General features: G+C 40.6%; 1 protein-coding gene across 3 annotated transcripts in view; it reads left to right on the forward strand.

The window, feature by feature from the left end:
• ASXL2 (ASXL transcriptional regulator 2) overlaps positions 1-24,673 on the forward strand; it is a 68,434-nt gene that overhangs the window by 4,499 nt on the left and 39,262 nt on the right. Inside the window, exons 2-4 of one of the 3 annotated variants that reach the window (XM_072407284.1) lie at positions 7,342-7,424; positions 9,703-9,811; positions 20,085-20,244. In XM_072407284.1, coding sequence (XP_072263385.1) covers positions 7,342-7,424; positions 9,703-9,811; positions 20,085-20,244 — 352 coding nt within the window. Of the gene's footprint in view, positions 1-7,341; positions 7,425-7,921; positions 9,812-20,084; positions 20,245-23,280; positions 23,594-24,673 lie in introns of those variants that run through there. The other 2 variants (XM_072407285.1, XM_072407286.1) reach the window with 2 other exon arrangements.

Raw genomic sequence — 24,673 nt, forward strand, 5'->3', positions numbered from 1 at the left:
TGTGTGTGCAGGGCTCGGTGTTGTCGCTGTGTACCATGATGTGTGTGCAGGGCTCAGTGTTGTCGCTGTGTATCATGATGTGTGTGCAGGGCTCAGTGTTGTCGCTGTGTACCATGATGTGTGTGCAGGGCTCGATGTTGTCGCTGTGTACCATGATGTGTGTGCAGGGCTCAGTGTTGTCGCCGTGTGACATGATGTGTGTGCAGCGTTCAGTGTTGTCGCCGTGTACCATGATGTGTGTGCAGGACTCAGTGTTGTCGCTGTGTACCATGATGTGTGTACGGCTCAGTGTTGTCTTGCTATTTATTTACAGCTTCCTTTGTGATTTGTATATTCTTGCTCTGACACTGTTGTGTGTGTTGTGAAACACTGTATTGTCACCCTGCATGTTGCGGGGTCAGGCTGTGTGCAGGGTGTTCAGGCTGCACTGCCATATGGCGCTTGTTTACATACAGCTTGTTGCTCTACTGAGCCCCCTAGAGGCAGATGGGGAATTTGCAGTGGGTACAGCCTGTCTTTTCCTTGAGCCTTGAACTGTTTCTGGAAATAATGATACTCTGTTGTGTTACAATATAATGACATTTTCATAAATCTGTTTATTGACTGCGCTTTTTATTCATTGTGGCTTTTAGGCTTTTTTCATAAGAAGGGCAGCTTGCTGTTCATCTGCCCCACTGATCTCCAGGGAACCATTCCCATTTTCTTCTTTTTTCTCCTGATTTCCCCATCTTTATTTCAGTATTGATTCACCGTTCATCCTGTAGTTGTTTAGGTATCAGACCTCTGTACAGATGCAGAATATAAAGGAGAAGCAGGCCCAGGATGCACTGTACTTTGTGCCTTATGTATTCCGATAGTTTGTGGTCAGGTAGCCGGTGCACCTGTGTGCCCGTCTCCAGTATCTCTTCAATACCAATAAGAAGCATTTAATTGGCCTTTGCTGTCTGCCCTGCGCAGGACTTGTCATTCGATGGCTTTTCACTTTTCGGTAACTGCAATGCTCAATAAACCCCACAGCCGTGTACACGTCTCCAACACCTCTATTGACTACTATGGGCATTTTTTTTCCTTATAGTAGGCAACGCATTGAGGGAAAATAAATGCTCAGCTGCTCATGTGACGAAGCTTTGAACCAGCCTTTCTTGACCTTTTTACCATGGGGGAACCCTTGAAATAACTTTCAGGTGTTACAGAACCTCTGGTATGATTCCTATATCCACAGCTCATAGTATACAAGCATGGTGGCCATTGGGAAGAATGTCATCTTTACAGATAGTCATTAGTGTCACTTAAACTGACTTGAGAGTCACAAATTGTTCATTGCTCAGGGTACCCCTAGCAACCTCTGGACGAACCCTGTTTGCGAAACCCTTTTACAAGGGTAAAAGGTACAAAACCTAATTGTAGTCGGAGCCCGATTGGCTGATTTACCATCTCTGCTTGGAAACTCCAGTGGAGAAATTTGCAGTTTCTGTCCATGTCCTGATCAGTTTGAGGGTTTTAGTATTCTCTATAATATCAACAAGCAAAGAAAGTAAGGTTCTTTTTGTAACAATTGCAGCAGATGTGCAGATGATGGAAAACAAACAAGGATATTGCACCATATGAGGGATATAGGAATGCATTGGTATGGTTTTACCCTGACCTACAGCACTTTAGCCCTTTGTCAGTATTTCTCAACCAGGGTTTCCTGGTACCCTAGGGTTCCTTCATAGTCTACCGGGGGTTGCTGGAGCAATGAGAGTGCTATGATTTTGAGGATGACTTTTGGCTCCTCAACTCTTTTGTTCTGTTACATTAATTAATTTATGGTATTATTACTTCTCCAGCAGGTATCTGCTTCAACTCAGTTAGGTTCAAGGACCTCTGTCAAAAAATCATTTTGCACTCCGGGTCAGGAATACGAGGGTCCGAGTCATTTTATGAAAACACGGACAGATTGGTCCGGCAGGATTAGACAGTTTTACGTGAAACAGATTAGTCTGCCGTGTTGATCCTGCAGGAAGCGGATGGAGGAGGTTGGAGAGCAGGGAGATTTACCACAGGGTTCAGCCAAATGTCTCATCGTCTGTCTTATACGTCGGAAATGTGGGGAGTCTAAAACATCCGGATCCTTCTAGACATTTACAGTAATCGGGGTTTAATTTTATTGCACGTTAGAGAAAATCATTCCAATAAACCACACAGGCATTGGCTTTTGTAAAGCAAACCCAATTACGGAAGCATTGTATAAGCTTTAGCAGAACTCTAGCTCTAGGGCTCCTTTCTTTTCTCTCTTCTAACTAACTGACGTCAATTAATTTATTAAAAATAAAATAAAACCCAATTTTGCTCACTTAAAGCTGTGGTCATGTGACACTAAATTGTTTGGGTGTTCTCTTGTCTATGTTTGAATCTCCTGGTGTCTTTCTTTTGGTATCCATATTACTACCAGCGTTGCAGGGATGCTTCCTATAAGTTGTTATTTTTCTGAATAGACCGGAAATCATTTAAAGGGGACAGACTCATTGCAGCAAAGAAAAGCTGGACTTGGATATTAGATTACGGTAGCCCATTCCTCCACAACATATTTAGCAGTGTTCAAACCCGAAACTTTTTTAAGCCAGGTGGGAAGAAATTTTAGGCAGGTGGCCCCGCTAGTATTGTGACCCAACTCTTCAGTAACCACTAAAAAACATCCGGATGGTTACTTAAAAGTGGGGCTAGGGAGAATACTATTTAGGTTGTGTGGGATGGGAGTAAGGTGTAGAAGAATTTTTCCTGGAGATGGGCTTTCTTTAAATTTTACAACCTAATTATGCCCCCTCATTATTTTATGCTCCTATGTCTTCACATGTTGGTGAGCAGTCCTTATTGTACAATCAAAGGGCACCTAGGTGACACCCCACCAGAGGGCAAACCAATGAGACCCTGTACCCAAGGATAAGATTGGGGTCAAGCCATGTAGGCAAATTTTACATTTATTGTACATGTTTTGAAGTGTTTATGGCCCGGGTATTATAGCTTGAAAAAACCAAAAAGTTGAAAATCAAGCTTGCAGTCTCCAGAGTTCTCAAAAGACTACGGGGATTTTTTTAAGATTTGAATAATTGCAAATTTAGCTGAGACCAAAGCTGTAACAGCTTCATCACAGCACATATATTGAGTGCGTGTACCTTCATGCTTGTTTGTTAGTATTTATGCATAACCTACTATACGGGAAAGTGTTTGTTGTTTAGCAGATGTCGCTGAGATCACATGACCAGGAAACACACTTGTTGCCTTCTAGCTGTTATTGTGAACAGCTGTTGAGGTCACAGAGGCTGCAGGATGTGTGTATACGTACGTTCGGGATTCAGTGAATACTCACTTATCACACTGGTTTGTGGTCTTATAGGACATGGTCCTCCACTCCACTGGTTGACGGTCAAGCCAGGACAAGCTGGATTTATGTTTTAACAGAATAATTTTCTCTTTGTGAACCATTCTTTACTTTGTTTATATTTACTTCTATCTGTTAGGGAAATACTAAAACTATGTGTGGTCCTTTGTCCTCGAAGACTGCAGTTGAGGCCTCCTGATACAGGGAAACCTTTGCATTCACATATCCTTAGGTGGTTCTCCTATCTCCTCTCTTATGGCATTTTGAAGGCTTTTTTTTTGTTGTCCCGAACTCACCTGGGGAACAGGTATACCTAGCAACCTGTCCAGTTGGCTAGATCACTTTTGCTAGAAAGTCTGCAAAGCAATACAGAAACAAACTCATGGTTTACATTCTGTTTCTTCCATGCCATACCTAAGGTGAAACCAGCTCTAGCAAGCTCCAGTGTCTAAGAACATCTCTCCTGACGCCAATCTACTTTTCTGCCAAGTTTCAACTTCAGCTGTGTTTACTAGCTCTGGTGGTATGAATAACAGTGCACGCATGTGTAGGAGTTCAGTCATTTCTACACATGCCAATATTGTACACAAATGCCCATGGCTAGGTAGGAATTCTAGTAATTTGCAGCCTTAATTGGAACTAAAGTCTCACTTTTAACTTAAGCAATTAAGGGAGCTGGTAATTTCATAAAGGGATAGGCGATGTCCTTTCTGCAATAACTGTTGCAATTATGCTGGCAATCATGGCTTCCCTTGCGCGTGCTAAGATAAACTCCCCCAGTTTTACGTCATCCTGGCACAGCTAATCAAAATTCCTACAGATTGTCTTCAGGATGAAAAGTAGAAGAGAAGGGGATAGGTGTGTATTGGGGGTTTATTTCCACTTAACTGGACAATATCATGATAGCTATATTTCTGTTTCTTGAAAGATTGCGAGGGAACGGAGAAAGGTGCGTAATCTCAGGTTTAGTTCTGTTTTTAAGTGGCAACATTAAAAGGAATAAAGCTAGGTTCCTTAACTCTAGTCCTCAAGGGCTACATTTAGGATAGATTTTGGCATGGTACTGGCAAGCTATCATCTCATTTTTTGCCGTCTAAAATTTTGTAGACTATGGCCCTTTTGACTAGAACTGAGGAGTTGATAGCTGCTCTCTTGTCAAGTTCAAAGTTCCTGATTCCAAAAACAGTGGAAAATTTTCATGTGACTATTGCAACAAACCCTCACTGACCACAATAGCTGCAAACACTGTTATGTACTTCAAGTTCCCAAAAGAATATATTTTCCATATGCCAGGTTCTCTTTAATAATGCTGATCCCGCAATCATACCTTTGCATTTTGTATTATTTTGAATTAATAGTTCCCCACTGATTATGACCAACCTCTGTATTTCTTGTTCTCCTGTTTATGCCGAGCATCTTGTTATAACTGTCTGTGGTCTGTTTGATGTCCCCCCTGGGGTAGAACTTTGAGGTTCTTGCTCTACAAGAACAACCCCCGAGGTCCAGATATTTCTGAAAAGAGCCAATTATCCATGCGATTCTGCACTAAGGGACCATAGAAAGCCTTTGAAGCTCGGAAAACCCACAAATTTGGAATATATTCAATTCCTACTAGATGCCTTGTGAGCGTAGATAAAACCAGACTGTTCTTCATATAGTTTGGCTCTAGAAATACCACAATTGCATAGTTTGGCCCTCACTTATGAAAGGGTCGATACATTATGTGGATTATCCATTACCACTGGTCATACAAGTGGCAATTTTATTTATTTGGGTAAAAACTTTAAATGCTGGTTTCAATTGACCACAAGGAGACTGACCTGAACCCAGCAAACAAAAATCAAATTGCATTTAACTAAATTTCTGTATTTTTGCCCCTTTAAATGTCATTTCCTTTTGATCATTCAGTAAACTAAAGCTATCTCATTATTGCCCTATTTGGGCTGCAAAGGTTAGCAAATTTTATTGGTTGTTTAAAACTGTTGGGTGGTAATTTTTTCTGGTACTTACAATAGTACTTACAATAATATTTGCTATTCCTGATGGTAATAAAGTGGTACAAGTGTTTAAAATGCCATGCTATAGACGTGGCAGCTTTCCAGCTATTTGAATAACTTTCTATCTATGTGCATGGAAGAACACTGCTGCCATCAGGGAATCTGCTTGCATCAGTTCCTTGCATCTAGCTGGTCAGCTTTGCCCATAGAAACGCAGAGATAGAGGCTCAAATTACTGGATGTCTCTTGATAAATCCTTCAACAGCAGCAGAAAAGCCTTAACGGGTTCTGTCTATGGCGCTTAGTCTTAAAGGTGAACTAAACCTGGGTTACTCGCCTGTCCCCATTCTGTCGCAAGGATCCTCCATCTTCTCTCTTCTCTTCCTGAAGACGATCTTTGGCCATCTACATTTTCCGGGATGAAGTAACTTTATTCATTCCCAGCAAGTGCAGGGGAAGGTGGGATTGCTGGGTGTCCTGTCATAGAAAGATGAGGCTACGCATGCATAGCTTAGTATTTTAAGATACTCAAAGTGATCAGGCAGGTACGAGGGATTATTGTAGAATGGACAACGTCTGTCCCTTAATGCAATAATGACCTGCCATTAACTTCCACTTTAAGGATCGAGCATACGCTTCCTGAATCATAATCCCTTTTTGGACATCACAGTCCACCTTCCTATCACCTTTTACCTTCTTACTACATTTTGGTGTGGATCTAGCACTGCATTCAGTGCACGCTTTAGCTTCCTTATGTCATCATTACAGTTCTCCCCTTGCTGCTGAACATCTACTCTGAAGTGTTAACTTCACCCAGCCAGCCATGTGGACCCCCGAAGAAGTACCATCCTTCTCTATAGTTAAACATATACAAGATTTGTGACCTGCTATTCCACCTGACCATTGTTATTTCATGGATTTGGCATTTGATGGCTTAAATGAATGATGGTCCAGTTTGAAGTATACAAAAAAAAATAAAAAAGTATATTATTTAATCATAAAAAGAGCGATTGATGTAACAGTGCAATAAAAAGAAGAAACCGGTTGCAGTTCCAAGGAGTCCCATCCGTTCCAATCACAGACACGTTGCATATGGCAAGATCTGGTAAAGACTGACCATTGGGCATGAAGCTGTCTTCTAAATTCCAATCAGACAATGGTCAATGGTGCACAATGATCATCCCAAACCACAATTTTACCTTTTAAGACTGCCAGCTAAAAAATGAGTTTAATTTCTCTAGAATGACCTTGTGAAACATATTTGCATTTCGGTAAGACATTATTGTGTTGGTGGGACATTATAAAACTATAAATAAAAAATGTACCCAACTCGCTATGAATGTCTTTGCACGTGACGAGAAGCGGCATGGGACACTATCTGCATGGAGTTTGCAGGTTCTCCCCATATTTGTGTGGGTTTCCTCTGGGTACTCCGGTTTCCTCCCACATTCCAACAACATGCAGTTAGGTAAATTGGCTTTCCCCCCACGTGACCATAGATTGTAATAATGAAATATGACTATGGTAGGGACATTAGATTGTGAGCTCCTTTGAGGGACAGCTAGTCACATGACTGATATGTTGGCGCCATATAAATACTGTGTAATATTAATAGATTCGGAGCCTTGGAGAACCCATGGCAAACACTGCATCAGCAGAAGGTTTACTTTGCATGACATTTAGTTACAGGTCAGACATTGTTTATTAGCACTTTATGAATATTTATTTAGTACTTACCTTCTGTCATAAGAAGAGTAAACATTCATCTCTGTTTCACAACCTTGATCTTAATATATAGTTTAATAAAGCAAAGAGAAGACTTTATGTCAGTTGCCATGCTTTTTTTCTACTTCATCTTTCCTATATAAATGTGACCTGAGTGATAAAAAGACCTACTGTGGTGAATTGCATGACTGCCACTCATATAACAAGATTAAAAGGTAATGGTGATCCTGGTACTAAGGGTTCTGTTCTTCCCCACAGGTATTGGAGAAATATCACAACACGCCTATGAGCCACAAAGAGATCCTTCAAGTGATCCAACGAGAAGGACTGAAAGAGATCAGGTGAGTGGAGGACATAGACTGCACGCTCACAACATTGTAATAATCTACAGTCCCTGGTAATAACTGGTAAAATACTTACATTTATTTAAAGTTGTTGCCTGTAAATAGGTAAATGCTCTTATTTTCATCTGTCTGCATTACTGAACCCTGGCAGCTAAATTGTACCCCAGGGTCTGCACAGAATGCAACACTTCTGAGGAATAATGTCCATCTCATGTATCACCCGCAGCACTTTGTGTGGTTTCTCCCGCTGACACTGGGGTCAGAAAGAGGAACCAGTAAGTGTTTGCTGGGGAGACAAGAGATGGACAAGGCACCGGACAGGGGTGTTGTCTTTTGGATAGGCATCAGGGGAGAACTTCTATTCAATGCAGTATAGTTTGACATAACGGGTAGCTGGAAAAAAAGAATTTTTACTTGCTTTGATGGCAACAACTTTATTTGAAGTTTAATTAGAAGTAAACATTAAGCCAATATTTTTTTTTCTTTTTGGTTAGCACGGGGAAGGATGAAAACTCGTGTTCCTTCTTTTCTGCAATCTGATGAAGTTATAAAGGAAAATGTATCCTTACTTACTGTCCCTACTGACAGCAGCTTCACCGGACAGGAAATGGCACAAAATTTAATTTGTACCTTATTAGTAGAGATGAGTGTATTCCCCAATATTTTGCCGGCACGTTCCAGTGTCTGTATGAATCCTAATGCCCTGAAGAAAATGCTGCTCACTGGAGCCACTAGAGGGAGCTCTAGCCAAGACACTAGAAGGCCTCCTAATTCAATGTATTAGGTCAGGGATGGGCACACTTTTTGGCTCGGGCCACAATGAGTTTTAAAATTTGACAGATGGATGAAAGTGTTTGTATGAAGTACAGTGTTCAACCCAGAATTCTTTTTTTAAGCTGGGTGGGAATAAATTCCAGGTGGGTGGCAGCCCCTGTATTGTGACCTTACTTTTTAGTAACCATCCAAAAACAGCCAGGTGGTTACTGAAAAGTGCCGGGTGGTGCGTCCGTCTAAAAGGGGCTGGGGAGAACACTAAACTGATATACATTATGTGTAAAAGCCATTACCTAAAAGTAAAAGAAAACTTACATTCAAATTACATTTAGTTTCAGTGGGAACAGTGTTGTTGGTCACCTTTTTTTGACAGTGGACAATTTTCTACCAACTTTTAATGAGCCAGATTAAAAAGCCATAGTTTGTCCATGCCTGTATTTGGTTCATCTCATGTCCTGCTCAAGTTGCCTCTGGTGCAGCTTTTCTCAATCTTTTTACCGCTGAGAAACTCTAGAAACAATTTCCATGTCATAAAGAACACTTGAAATTATGTCAAAGTCTAATAAAACCAATTAGGTGGTCAATGGGGAAAAGAAAGCCTCCCTAATTGGTGACCAGTAGAAAGAATGCCCTCCTTTAATTGTGGCTAGAAAAACACCTTACAGTTGTAACAAATGATGTTGAACCCAGAACTACGCGGAGATTATCCAATAGGAAGGCAAATAGCCACAGGTAGAGGAACAACTAGCAACTTCTGGAGCAACCCTAGGGTTCCACAGAATGGCTGTTCTATTGGCTCCTAGATGAACATTCTCTGTGAGTGCAGCAGGATGTATATAGGTCTGTAGATTGCATGGAATGCACTCAGCTCTTTAAATAGCAGACTTACAAATATTTTTTTAAGGCTACAGGGAAACAAACTTTAAACCAGACTTATAGCAAATTGAGTGACGACATTTTTATTATGACCACAATTTAGCTGCTTAGCTGTTGCTGCAAAATCTAATTTTGCAGTCACATGAACTAATACCCAAACATGAATTGCTTGCTTCCATTTAAAGGAGCTCAGAGACCAGCTGAGATCAGGTGGTATGACTAGCAGCCTTAGAAACATTCAATCATTTTAATAGGAAAGGTTACTAAAAGTAATTTTTTATTTTTGTTAAGGGGATAGGTTGACCAAGATGAGGGCAGTTGGCTTGCTCATTGTCATTTAATTGCTGTAGTACATAGCTTAATGCACTCTGCTCCAAATTTTCTAGTTCTGAAATAGATACAAGCAACATCCAATCTAGTAGTTAGTTGATAGTTTATAACAAGCAAGGAGATGATTGCTTGCACAGACAGTAAAAGAAAAGGCACCTAAAATTAGGTCTGCTTTTGCCACCTTGCTGACCTGGCTTGTGAGATTTATTCATCCTACTTCATTGTGTCAGTTGTCTTTTGTTCATAAATCAGTCGCGATGCTTTGTTGTGTAACATATTTTGTGCTTATTTTCAGCGGCACCTCCCCACTGGCCTGCCTCAACGCCATGCTGCATACCAACTCCCGGGGGGAAGAGGGCATGTTCTACAAAGTTCCTGGCAGAATGGGGGTCTACACATTGAAGGTAAGACCATTTACTATACCCTGGGGGAAAATACTACAAAAAGCACAGACAGCATTTAACAAATGCAGGGTATTATAAGTATCACTAAACTTTATTTTAGAAAATGGGCTTTTTGCCTAAATCACCACTCCATGTTTCTTTTCAATAAGCAAGCATTTTAAAAATCTATTTGCATTTTAGCTTACTACACAAATCTGGATCACATTCATGCTGAACTTACAGTTTCTGTATAATCAAATTCATGTTCCCAGCTCCATTTACACCACAACCAGTACAACATGCGCCAGCTTAGAGTAAAGCTGGCCTTTCACAGGTGGATGTTTCCATCGGCTTGAGCAGTCCATTTGATTGTTTTTTCGAGTCGACTGTAAATGGGTTCTTCATTACATATATAGTTACATAGTAGGTCAGGTTGAAAAAAGTCCATCAATTTCAACCACTAGGGAAGTAAACATATCCCAGATATAAAACCCCATGGACTTAGTTGATCCAGAGCAGGGATCAGCAAACCTTTTTGGCTACTAGGCCAATTTAGGAGGTCAAGAAGGCACACTGGGCCGGATTCTCTCTCTCGCTGATGGCTCTGTCCCCCACCAGGAATGCCCCTGGAGGGAAATCCCTCTCCTCCACAATGCATACAGAGGGGAGGGAACCCTAAAGGGAAATCCTTTTCTTCCACAATGTATACAGAGGAGAGGGAATGTCCCCTTACCCCGGAGGCGGAAGTGTTAACACTGGTGGCGATAAATAGGGGAGGGAGGCATAACAAGGAGGCTCAAGAGCCCCGGGTTGCCAACCCTTGCCGGCCGGGATTAGGCCGAACGACCAGGGGGCGTTAGGCCAGAATTGACTACTGACGAGGCCGTATCTGGCCTAAAGGCCGGGGTTTGCTGACCCCTGATTTAGAGGAAGGCAAAAAAGTGAAACCCTGATACAATTTGCTCAAACAGGGAAAAAATATCCTTCCTGATTCCTTGAAGCAGTTGGATGTTCCCTGGATCAACAGTATCTGGTATGTTTACTTTAAAGCCTTAATACCCAGTTATATTCTGTGCTTCTAGAAATAATCCAGTTTTTTCCTAAAGAAATCTATAGAACTTGCTGAAACTACTTCCTGAGGGGGCCAATTCCACATTTTCACAGACCTTACAGTGAAGACTCCCTTCCTTATCCGGAGCTTAAACTTCTTTTCCTCCAGACACATTGTGCCCTCTTATTCTTTGTAATGATCTTACAGTGAATAATGGGGAAGAGAGTTCTCTATATGGACCATTTATATATTTATACAGGGTGATCATATCCCCCCTTATGCATCTCTTCTCAAGGGAGAATAGATTCAGTTCAGCTAATCTCCCTTTTATAACTGAGCTCCTCCATTCCTTTTATTAGTTTTGTTAATTAGTGAATTTGATTATTAATAATAATAATAATAATAATAATAATAATAATATTATTAAGAAGGAGAAGAATAACCAGGAATGATCAAAATCAAGTGTAAAATTAAAGGAATCTTGGTCAGCTTTGCAAATTTCAAGAAGTACCGTGTTTCCCCGATTTTAGGACATCCCCATTAAGTAAGCCACCCCCGATTTTTAAAAAAATAATTAAAATAAGACAAGGGGACAATCAATGGAACATGAGTGATCATGAGTTACTTTCAACAATAAATGTGTACTGTAGTCTTCTTCATGGAAAAATAAGACACCCCCTGAAAATAAGACCCAGGGCATATTTTGGCATTTCAAAAAATATAAGAGAGTTCCTTATAATCGGGGAAACAGGGTATCTGACAGGTCTTATTTTTTTTCATTCTGAGCTAGTCTTAATCTTATCTTCATTAGGTAGTAATGGATTAGAATTTTGAATAATTACAAAGAATTGGCTGTTAATGAATTGCTAAGTGTGGTAGTGTGATCGATTGATTTTCGGTTGACTGTCTAAGTTCAAATCAAACAATGTGAACATATTAATAAACAAATTAAATGTAATTAGTTTATGGCCAACCTAATGTGCCCACTAATGTCAATTTGCAATGCTGGCATCTCCTATAAGTACCTGCAAAAGATTTGATGTGGAGTTCCGGGGGTATGGTAAGTGAAATTCTCTCCTTTTTTACATGGGAGAACCCTTGAATTAACTTTCATGACTTTATATTTACTTACATATTACGCAGCGCTGAACAATGTCCATAGTCATGTCACTAGCTGTCCCTCAAAGGAGCTCACAATCTAATGTCCCTACCTCAGTCATATGTCATAACACAGTCTAAGGTCAATTTTTAAGTGGATGCCAAATAACCTTACTATGATTTTTGGGATGTGGAAGGAAACCCACGGAAACACAGGGAGAACATACAAACTCCATGCAGATACTGTCCTGGCTGAGATTTGAACCTGGGATCTATCACTGCAAAGCCCAGAGTGCTAACCACTGAGCCAACTGTGCTGTCGTAAGGAACCCCTGCTATAATTACTATATCCACAGCTCACAGTACATTAGTGCTTATATCTTCCAAAACGGAATATGGCCTGATGTCTGGACTTTCCCTGACTTCTCCAAAGCATACAATAAGCCCACCTATTTTGCCCCACCATTCAAAAATTTAAAGCAAACACAGCAAAGGAATTGCACCTTTCAGCTGGTATCGCTGCTCATTTTAAAGCTCAATTTCTTGTCATGAGAGTCAAAGAGTTTAAAATAACTTCTGAAAAAGTAGATACAGGAACTAAAATCTGGTTTAAATATCTGTGCAAAGTTTTTTTGAAAGGCACTTAACCTACACTGAAAAAGTGTTCTGTACCTGCATCTCAGTCCATGCAAATAATCAATTCCAAAAGAATTGCCTCACACTTTTTTTTCATTAACTGTATATGGTATCATGGCATGTGTAATGTAGCCAGCCTTCTCTATGCATTCTGATTGTGGAAGGGAAAGGCACAACAAGGTGATTGTTGATTGCATGCTAGAGGTTTACATCTCTGATGATCTAGAAATAACACAGATTTTCTCAACTAGGATTCCTGCAGAGGTTGCTATCTAAATTGGTGGCCAGTAGAATGAATGCCCCCTTATAATGGCGGCTAGAAGGACACAACTAAAAACATTATTAAAGTTGTTTTTTGATTCTACCAAATTATGTCGACCCCAGAACTAAAGGCAAATAGCCACAGGGAGAGGAGCACCTAGCAACTTTCGGGGCAACACTGGTGTTCCACAGAATTCTGGATGAAGGGGAATGGAAAGGCAAACAAAGGCACAATGTCTTTGTGATGATCAAATTTGTCTGCTTCCACCTACACACTAAACATACTTACAAACAAAATACTAAATTCAGAGCTGAGATATGTAGGTGGCAACTAAACTTGTCAAAAATTGCCAAAAATAAAAATTCTAATTTTATTCAGCTAGTTTTCAACCAGCTGTGTATTGCACATTGTAGCTACCCATTTTTCTCCCACTGTGCAGAAAACCAAAGAAGCCCAACACATTTAAAATAGGCCTAAAAAAATGACTTACACTCTTTGACCCCTTTTACTAAGTACTTACTGTTTACTAAGTAAAAAAAAGATTGGCAGAAAGGAAATGTCAAATCTGCAGTAATCCCTCCTACCTGCTGATCACTTATTTGTCAAAAAAACAAAAAGCTGAGCTGTGAGCTTTGGTTACCAGGATAATCATTAGTTTCCTATGCGTGTCAGAAATTATTGAACTCCTGCATGACTGCATGGAAGTTATATCATTCTCTCCCAATTAAGATGTCCAGAGATCGTCAACAGGAAGAGAAGATAGAAAAAAAGATGGTGGTGCCCTGAGAGGGAACAGGGACTGGGGAGTATCACAGGTTCTGTTCTGCTTTAAGCAGTGTATTTCAAAGGTTTACCACCTCTTCAGACTTCCTGACACCAAGATTGGGGTTGTGTTCATAGAACAGGGTGGTGCAACACATTTCACGCCTCCTGGTCTCGGACAGTCAAGGGCTGCAATGCCAGGTTCAATGGTGATTGAATAAAGGTGGTTGTGCAGTTTGGATAAAAGTACTAGGAGATTTTCTACACTGGAACATCTGACGAAGTGGCTTGGACAGCTGCAAAACGTCTTAACAATGTCAAGAACAAGTGGAATTGAATGTGACTAACTAGTACTGCATATCTTCCAGTGTTCAACCCATACATTTTTTTAAGCTGGGTGGGAAGAATCTGTAGGTGGGTGGCAGCCCCCGTATTGTAACCCACCTCATTGGTAACAGCCAGGTGGTTACTAAAACGTGCTGGGTGGTGCGCCCAGCTACAAGTGGCCGGGGAGAACACTGACTTCTATAATACAAAACAAGTGGACCTGCGGAGTGAGGCAAGTGAGTAGACCTGAAAAGTCTAACAACAAATTCTAACCTTCTCTCTCACCCTCAAGAAACCTAAACTGTCACTTGGTTTAACCCTTTATTGTTTCATAACAGCTTCAATATCAGTATTGGTTGTAACTTTATATAAAGCAACAGCAGACAGAAAAAATAATCACTTGTTCGCATGCTGCTGCAATTCCAAAAACTTTGTGCATTAAAGGCAGAGAGAGTGCGCATTTCGGCCTTATATATTAATACAGGAACATGCTTACTTCCTGGAACAGAGTAGGCCAGGTATGAGCTGTTTACTTCAGTCACATGACATGGGTGTGTTACAACGAGGAAGAGACAGGTGAGCCCTCAGGTACACACCTTCCTTCCTTCCTGATTCCTGATCCCCGTACCTTTATATTATCCTCTGACACGCTGACCTCATGTAAGAGACACTGCCGTCTAAAACAAATGTCTGTTTTCTGCTTTCTCTTTACTACCAGTTGCTTCTTTGCTTTATACAGTACAGTAGTATTGATTCAGGTGAAACTTTCCGACTGGTCATGGCTGGGCTTATGCAAATATCTAAACATTTATCTTTAAATTATGACGTCTATGCAGAGCGGGTTATAAAGAGACCCTGTCACCGGATCAATAATGTAAAAAATAATCTTACTATAACATTATATGTGCCTTTAAAGCTGAACTCCAGGGAATGCAAACTGTTAACAATGCAGGGGGTCCTCAACTACATTGCAATAGTTAAGTGTTTGTTTTATCTACAGGATTATAGATAATGAAATAAACTTACCTTTTTACTTAATGCTTTCCTCTGCTGTCCAAAACAGAATGTGGGTGGTCCTTGGTATACTTCTGTACAATGTAGGACTGCTGGTCCGGCATGGTATGGGGTGTTGCCAGAGCTGCCATTAGGTGGGCAGTAAATCTTTTAAAGGGGACAGAGAAAAAAAAAAAAGGTAAGTTTTATCATGGGGAGAGAAACCCACTGCAAAGATAAAAGTTTGTTTTTATGCAGTTTTTTTCATGTATTTTACTCATATGTAAATGCCTTCGTTGTGTAGACATAAAAAAAGCCCCTAGACTGCTTCTATGGTGATCTTGGATGTGGCATCAGCAGCCCCAGCAGACCTTACTTCACACTTCTCCCTGGGCACCTTGAAGTTAATGTAGGGAGGGTAAATGATGGAAAAGCTGGGCCCGCACAGACAGTAATTAGATACCTTTAGAAGAGGAGACATTATGATGTGCAAGAACGAGGTTGTTCTAGGGAGATCAAAGGCACATTGCAAGCAAATACAAAAATGTTTATGGTAAGCAAAACCTACAGCAAGTAAGTATTCAAAATAATTGCTTTTTCTTGTCTTTATCTGCAGTTATTTTAGATTGATGACAGGGTCTCTTTAATTATTACATCTCTTTGTATAGCGTTACTTTCTTTTTATGTGTCTAACATATTATTTTGCACAGGGGTAAGTCCATCAAGTTCAACCACTAGGGAATTATAAACATATTCCAGATATAAAACCCAGGGGGCAGCACGGTGGCTCAGGGGTTAGCACTCTGGCCTTTGCAGCGCTAGGTCCTAGGTTCGAATCCCAGCCAGGACATTATCTGCATGGAGTTTGCAGGTTCTCCCCGTGTCTGCGTGGGTTTCCTCCGGGTACTCCGGTTTCCTCCCACATCCCAAAAACATGCAGTTAGGTTCATTGGCTCCCCCTAAATTGACCTAGATTACATTAATGACATATAACTATAGTAGGGACATTAGATTGTGAGCTCCTTTGAGGGACAGTTAGTGACACAACTATGGACTCTGTACAGCGCTGCGTAATATGATGGCGCTATATAAATACTGTATAATAATAATAAAACCCCATGGACATAGTCGGTCCAGAGGAAGGCAAAATAAACTCTGGTACAATTTGCTCTAACAGGGGGAAAAAAATCCTTCCTGTTTCCTGGAGGGAATCAGATGATCCCTGGATCAACAGCCCTTGTTATATTTACTTTAAAGCCTTAATCCCCAGTTATATTCTGTGCTTCTAGAAATCATCCAGCTATTTCTTAAAGGAATCTATAGTATTTGCTAAAATTACTTCATGAGGGAGCCGATTCCACATTTTTACAGTGAAGAATCCCTTCCTTATCCGGAGCTTACATTTCTTTTCCTCCAGATGCAAAGAGCGCCCCCTTGTTCTTTGTAGTGATCCTAAAGTAAATAACACTGGGAAACGTGTTTTTTGTAGGAGTTAGATCTTACACTTGTTTTTTTACTAATTTTTGGGTGGTGAATCCAGAAATGACCCCAGTTTTTTGCTGTCACATCCAGTTTTTACGATACAGGGTACCCTCCATTTTTGTAAAAAAACTAAATAAAATTTAAATAAACTGGCTATGGCTATGCAGAAAATGCACCCTGATGTTCAGATTGCAACCAAGTATTTTGTAGCTCTCCCAAGAGTTTCTGGACGATTTCTGTGTAATTATTTGCTCGTGTGTTTCCAAGAAAATCCTTGACAATGGCTTTGAATGATAACCAAGCATTCTTTTCGACTTCTGACATCTGTCCTGATGAAATGATCATCTTTGATGAACTGCCGAATCTGTGGACCATCAAACACACCGGCCTTTATTTTGTCAAATGACAGGCTAGTAAATGCCAGAATGAGGTACTTGAAACATTTTCCTTCAATTGGCAAAGCTTTAACAAACTGCTTCATCAGACCCAGTTTCATGTGCAGAGGCGGGAATATAACTTTCTTTCTATCAACAAGTGGCTCATGTAAAATGTTTGGATCACCTGGTTTTAGGGCAGATCTTGGAAGCCAATTTCTTTCCACCCAATGCCTCTCACGAGCTCCGCTGTCCCACATGCACAGATAACAGGGATACTTGGTGTATCCGCATCGCTGACCAAGAAGGAAGCATACCATTTTAAGGTCAACACAGATGACCCAATTTTGTTGGTGATATTGCAACAACTCAACAACTCTCTTTATGTCTGCATATTCTTCAAAAGAGAAACTGAATTACCTAAATTTATTGCCATTGTAAAGGAGGACACACTTTAAGCTCCGCTTTGAGCTATTGATGAATAGTCGCCATTCAGAGTTATAGATTGGAATTCCCAATTCCTTCATTAAACCAGGTATGTTATGGCAACACACAAAGCTACTGTCAGTTCTAAAGTACTGCAGAAATGCTATCTCTTTGGTTCGAAAGTACGATACCTTCATTCCTTTTTCAAGTAAGTTTTTTCTCACGCAGTCTTGATGCTAGGAGTTCTGAAGCATTCTTCGACAGTCCCAAATCACTCAACTCATGCTGATCAAATCCCTTATGAACAGAGTCCTCTTCAATTTCAAACTCTTCATCATTGTTGTCACCTAGTTCATCATTATCATGTTCTTCAAGAGAGGATAGTGTAATGAAAACCGTCACTGGGATTTCATCTGAATGAGCCACTGGGCGTATGGCCGATGGTACACTAGGATACTCTATGTTACATTTTTTTTTCCTGTTATATCCTGAAGTTTTCACTATACAAAAGTAACAGTCACTGAAATGATCTCCTGGCTCCTGCCCAACCATAGGTATACCAAATGGCATCTTATCATGTGTTCCCTTTGTCCACATCTCTAAACCCACACTGTTTGCAAACCTTATGAGGGGCCCAAGACTTATCTTGATCACCAAGTTTAACTTTGAAATATGCCAAACAGGCTTGCTCTACAAATGTGCTGATGTTTGCCCTTTGACTGGGAATGGTGAAACTGCCACAGATATAACAAAATGAATCAGGGTTGTTTAGGCACTTACGAAGTGAAACAGCAGAGCCAGAGATGATTTGAAAGAAAAGAAATACGTGTGTAAGTAGAAAAATAAATTGTGCTTATTCACTACGTAGAGCAGCGCACAACCTCGGACCCCACTGTTTTGCGTTTAAATGAATCGCCTTTACAAATCCATGCTACAGTAATCACAATATTATAAGCGGTAGAGAAAAAACCTAATGTGATAGAAGAAAAATAACTGCACTTTTAGAATCAGCATACCTTTTTTAGTGTAAATAAGCTTAAAAATTGAAGTCAACAAAAAATTTGTTCAAAGTTGGTCCCCAGTGTAATCGGGAAGAGTGTTCTCTATATGGACCAAATGTTGGCTGGAGTAACTTTTTATAAAGCAAATGAACCAAATGTGAACTGTCCAACCTGGGGTTCTTTCTCCCAGGTCCTGTTAAAGCACAATTACACAGCCACCTAGTTTTTCACCCTTCTACTACCTTCAGGGCTCCAGGATCTGTGTAAGGCGGCTTGTGGCCAACTGGTACCAAATGTTCAATTTTAATCCCAAGCTAAAGAGTGCAAAGCTAAAAAATTCCTAATGAAAAGAAGGAGCATTGAATAAGAAGGTATAAATAATAATTCGTAAATTGTACAATTAACAATATCTTATCAATAGATGTTACTTGGATAAGTGCCAAAATGTCTTTAAAATTGTAGAACAGTAAAATTGAACGTAAACATGTTTTTCTAATAGCAAACCTCAAAAAAATTCAGTTCAGTGCATTATGTACGTCCTTATCTAAAGCACACCCAACTGGGTACCCCAGGAAGTGTCCCTGTTTCTGATAAGATCCCAGGGTACGACTGGGATCTTATCAGAAACAGGTACACTTCCAAATACTAGCGCTGGAAAGAAGGACAGTTAGAGCATAAATACAGTTCATTTTGATGTATATTCCAGAGCAGCCTTTCTAAACATTTTTAACATGGGGGAACCCTTGACATAACTTTCAGGTCTTGGGGAACCCCTGCTATAATTACTATATCCACAGCCCACAGTACATTAGTGTGGTAGTCAGTTGGAAGAATGCTTCTTACTTCTGGTCATCAGGAGGAATGTCACCCTCACAGCCAAAAAGATCATTGGTTTCAGTGGTAATTGACCTGAGAGTCACACATTGCTCAGGGAACCCCTAACTACCTCTGGAGGAAGCCTGGTTGAGAAACTTTGCTCTAAGGAATTCAGCAATTTGATAGATTTTGGGTCCCCTGTTGAGCTCATTGATTTGATCCGCTGACTAATATGTTGATATTGTGTCCTGTAATGTGAATGGAGCTGGCAGGAGGAACCACTGAACCCAGCTGAGGACCAGGAAACAGATATCCAGGAAGTGTCAGATCCTAAAGAATCTTTTGTGGCTATTGTGGGTGTGATTGGTGGTTTAATATTTTCTTCAAATTTATTTTTGCAACAGTCTAGTTCAGTCCCAGAACTAAATTCTTGACGCTGACCCCAAAAAAAGGTAACCGTAAGTCAAAGGACCAGCCACTATAATTGCATGCAGTTTTCCTGATGCTGATCTTTTTCCCCAATACTGACTTACCAGTGTTCTCCCCAGTCCTTTTTAGCTGGGCGCACCATCCAGCACTTTTCAGTACCACCACCCGGCTGTGGTTACTGGAAAGTTGGTCCACAATACAGGGGCCAACCACCCACAGCTTCTTCCCACCCAGCTCATAAAAAAAAGTCTAATTATAATTATAATGCTTACCATACCTTGTTCTGTGTCCTTGTAATTATACTTTAAAGACATGAAGTAAATTGCAGGAGTGACCAGGCCAGACCTCCAGCATATCAATTTTTAATATTCTTAGACAAGCAGTGTTTAATATTGGTTTTTCTACTTAGTTTCTATTCGATGTTGCACTGAGAGGAGATCCACTCCACAGCTCAGCTTTATTCGGATTTGTGTTCTTTACCCAAACTCTACAGCATTATGTTAAAAAAATAAATAAAAAAAAAACACAAATTCTTTGCCATAGCTGTACCAAGTGCCAGCTCCAAGCTCCACGGCCTTTGTACCCTTTTGTTATGTGTTGATGAATGTCCAGCTTATATTTTCTCCTTTCCTTACAGAAAGATGTAGCCGATGTGGTAAAAGAATTGTCAGACTGCTCAGAGGACAGCAGCGAGGCCCAGTCTGATTCCCAGGGATCCGAGCACAGCACCTCCAGCAGTAGCAGCACCAGCACTGCCAGCAACAAGGACAGGAGGAGGAGTTGCTGGAAGAGGAAAGGTAAGATTCCCTTCTATTACAGGCTGCAAGTGGAGTAAAATAGCTGCCAGGCTGGCTATACAATAGGACTTTGCAGCAGTCATCCAGCTTTTGATTATCCTTTCTGTAATTATAGGCTATCTAGAGGACAAGTCTACAGGTTAGACCAAGAAAGATGTCACCTATGCACTGACGTTGCTAACTTTTGTTAGCAGGATTGCCAGTGCTTTTGATATTGTGATGGTAAAGCTTTTTACATCTATTACAACACTTCCATACAAAGGGCACAACATGTCCTGGGAAGAGGGTGAGGATTCATGTGTCAATACCAGGTTCATCAGACCTCTCCCCAGCCCCTTTTAGCTGGGCACACCTCCCCGTAGTTTTGGGTGACCAACCGGCTGCTTTTGGGTGGTTGCTGAAGAGTTGGGTCACAATACAAGGGCTGCTACCCACTTACAATTTCTTCCCACCTGACTCAAAAAAAAAGTTGAACATTTTACATATGCATATTTCAAAGACTGCATATCAAGTGTAAGTTGTTATGATCAGGAAAGACCTGTTGTGAGCCATTTCTCTCCAAGATAAGTGTCATCAGGGCCTGGAATTCCCAACAATTGCCTCTTTCTGGCTATTGAATGAAGGAACGCTCTGCCCAAAATATAAATATTTTTTAACTTGCCTATTGCATCTAATTAAAACAAAAAGCATAGATAAAAGAGAGGGTGACCTCCGTAACCTACCTTGTTTAAAAGATTATCTGGTATGATGAATATGTTCTATTTTCCAATGCAAAGCAAAGACTATCTCTCCAACAAGCAGCTGCTAAAACAGTTTTTTAATGAATCTCTTCTGCATTGTTTCTCTTTGCAAAGGATTTATTGAATTTTCAGACATAAAAAAGCAATAACAGCAACAACAGCACATAATTGGTGTAACAAAGGAAGAGAGGGCAGCTGGAGCTGTATGTACAGAGCAGCCAATCTGACTATTAAGTGGAGAGTAAAGTAGATTGCTTATCACCCAAATATTTCACTACAAAGTTGACTTACACATGAAGAAAACAGCACGTTCCAGGACACTCTCAATGGTAGCCCAAGGCCTTAGGCATGCAGTCTGTAATCCATAAGGGTGATGTGGATGGGTACAGGTGATAGGGGAAAAGGAAGCGATAAAAAAAAAGATGGAGGGGGAATAAACAAGAAAAAGAGACAGAGAAAAATGAATGGCAAACATCTCATCCAGGAGGATTCTGGAAACCTATGTTCAATCTAACTGTCAATAAAAGAACTTAACCCTTGATACTTGCCTATCCCCATTTCACCTTCTTCTTTTCTTCCTGGAGACCATCTACGACCATCTTGATTGATTTTCGCAGGATGATGTAACTCTCGTGCATTCATTACCATTCAATCCAGAATTTTTTTTAAGCTGGCTGTTAAGAAATTGTAGGTGGGTGGCAGCTCCTGTATTTTGACTCAGCTCTTCAGTAACTACTCAAAAACAGCAGAGTGGTTACTGGAAAAATGCCGGGTGGTGCACCCAGCTAAAGGGGGCTGGGGAGAACACTGACCATTGCATGCAAGAAAAGCTAGGATTGCTAGGTGCCTAGCTAAGCCAAAATGTGACAGTTGGGCAGCAATCAGGCAGGTAAGAACAGGTACTGGAGAAGGGACATCACCTGTCCTTTTCTGCAGTGGAATTTAGTTCCACCTATAGGAACATCAGCCTAGGCTAAAAAGGAAGGGGTGAGGACCCATATGGCCTGTATAGTCAATCCAGGGTTGCCATATTTTCAAACATTTCTCACTTATATAGGAGCATAGCAGAAAGGTTTTTTTTTTTTTTAATTAATAAACACTTCCCACCCCTTAGCAAGGAGATAATGTAAGAGTTATTATAGTATATCTTTAGAATATGGAGAATCCTGGAACAAGTGGTGTTTGCTGTTGCTCAGCAGCTCATGTCACAGTGAGGGCTTATGGAAGTATGGCGGGACTGATTGCACCAGGGGGACATTAGCTAACATAGGGAAAGTTATCAATCCCGCACTTGTGGTGGCTGCAAGAAGCTGGATGTGTAGGGCCTTATTCATTAAAGTTTTCCAAGGCTGTAGAAGATACACTTTTATCAGTGAAGCTGGGTGATCCAGCAAACTTGGAATGGATCTGGTCCAGGTTTCAAAACTTTTGCTAGCAAATGACTTTGAAGAAATCCATTCCAAGTTTGTTGGATCACCCAGCTTAACTGTTAAAAATGTATCCTCCCCAGCCGTGGAGAGATTTAATAAATCAGACTGATACTCAGAGCACCGTTTCCCAAAATGTGTTTACACCTGAACCTGGATGCCCTTAGGGCAATGGGTTGAATGGAGCACCAGGCCATGTAGGATTATACATTTGCCATTTGTCATTACCTTGGGACTCTGTACGGGACTTCAGTGGGTCATTCTACCTAAAGCTTGCTTCTGGAAATGTCATCGTCTTGTTCGGCTTGTCTTTCTGGGTCTGCGTCCCTTCTGCTGCCCATTAAGCTGATATATGAATAAAAGCACAAATCTCATGCATTTTTTTTCAGAAGGTTAGCAGGACATTTGAAAGCAGAAACGATAATATGGTTGGAAATTCAGTGCAGCAGATCCACAGTGTTGTCTGCTCTAAAAAACAAGCTTATGAATGTAAATTAGGGTGGGCATTCACTGGTCAGTAGGTGCACAAACAAGCAAATGATCGATATCTATCAATCAGATATTGATCATGAATCCCCAGTTTTCTAGATTATTATTACTAATATTAATAATAATAAACAGGATTTATTTAGCACCAACATATTAATGCAGCACTGTACATTAAATTGGGGATGCAAATAACAGACAGGTACAGATAGTGACACAGGAGGAGAAGAGGACCCTGCCCCGAAGAGTTTACAATCTAGGAGTTTACAAATCTAGATTTATGTTCGATTTGATACTTTTATCAAATGTTACATCTAATATATTGAAAACTGGACTAGAATAAATCAAGATTTTTTTTGGAGTTACACCAGCTGTGTATCTATTATTATTCTGCAGAGATGGCCCCTATATATCTTGAAGACACAACTGATCTATAACACTATATACTCTTGCTGAGTCCCTGTGCACATGACATCATTAGGCATACGTGTCTAGAACAGGAAACTGATATGAAGAAACCACCACTTCCTTATTTGAGCAAAAAGAATCAACGTATACTCAGAAAACAAAACTCTGAGCTATAAATTGTTACCAGCAGGCTCTGAGGATTTTAAGGGAATTACAGGCAGTTGCAGAATATCTGATAAGATTGGAGAGCGACTACAGCAAGCATGGACACCCAGCAGCAGGCTGCAGGTGAGACAGCACATTGTAGCTACACATTTTAGGCGAGCAAGGGTTCCAATGCGCTGATCTAAGACAATCAAAAATTTTCACTTGCTCATATATTTCTGCTAAGAAATTGCAGTCTGAAGCATGTCTGGGTATATTTGTTGTTCATATTTGCCATTCTTCAAAAAGAGAGTATGGCAGGGGTTCCTCCATAGTGTTCTCCCTTGCCCTGTGTAGCTGAGTGCACCACCCAGCTCTTTTCAGTAACCTCCCAGTTGTTTCTGGTTGGGGACTGAAAAGTTGGGGCCCAATACATGGACGGCCACCAAGTTTAAAAAAATTCTAGGGAGAATACTGCTCCAGGTAGAGGAAAGTAGCATACATATGTTACTCAGCCCATGCCTAGTATATCTCCTGTCTTTCTGTCTTTAGGTTATCCATCTCTAGCCTATAGACTTAAGCTGGCATCAGGGGAATCAGACCTAAACATGGTTGTCCATGGTATAGTAGTAACATGCAGACAGACACCCACAGTCTCAGTTATTTGCTCATTGTCATTATCGCTGGGGGTAAAAATGGGGGTAGTCATGATTCATTACCATTTGATATGTAGGCTTATGTATGTAGTCAGAAAGTTGGAGCAACATCTATCAGTGTTCAACCCAGGCATTTTTTTAAGCCAGGTGAGAAGAAATTGTAGGCGGGTGGGCCCTTGTATTGCGACCCAACTAATAACCATTAACCAACCAGAAACAGCCGGGTGGTTACTGAAAAGTGCCAGGTGGTGCGCCCAGCTAAGGGGCTGTGGAGAACACTGTTAATGATTGATCATAGTAACATAGTAGGTTAGGTTGAAAAACGACATAAGTCCATCAAGTTCTACCACTAGGGAAATAAACATATCCCACATATAAAACCCTATAAGACATAGTTGGTCCAGAGTAAGGCAAAAAAAAAAACCCTGGTACAATTTGCTTCAAAAGGGGAAAAAAATTCTTCCTGATTCCATGAGACAATCGGATGTTCCCGGGATCAACAGTCACTGTTATTTTTACTTTAAAGCCTTAATACCCAGTTATATTCCGTGCTTCTAGAAAAACATCC

The sequence above is a fragment of the Pyxicephalus adspersus genome, chromosome 4, assembly GCF_032062135.1.
Source record: "Pyxicephalus adspersus chromosome 4, UCB_Pads_2.0, whole genome shotgun sequence".
Taxonomy (NCBI): Eukaryota; Metazoa; Chordata; class Amphibia; order Anura; family Pyxicephalidae; genus Pyxicephalus; species Pyxicephalus adspersus.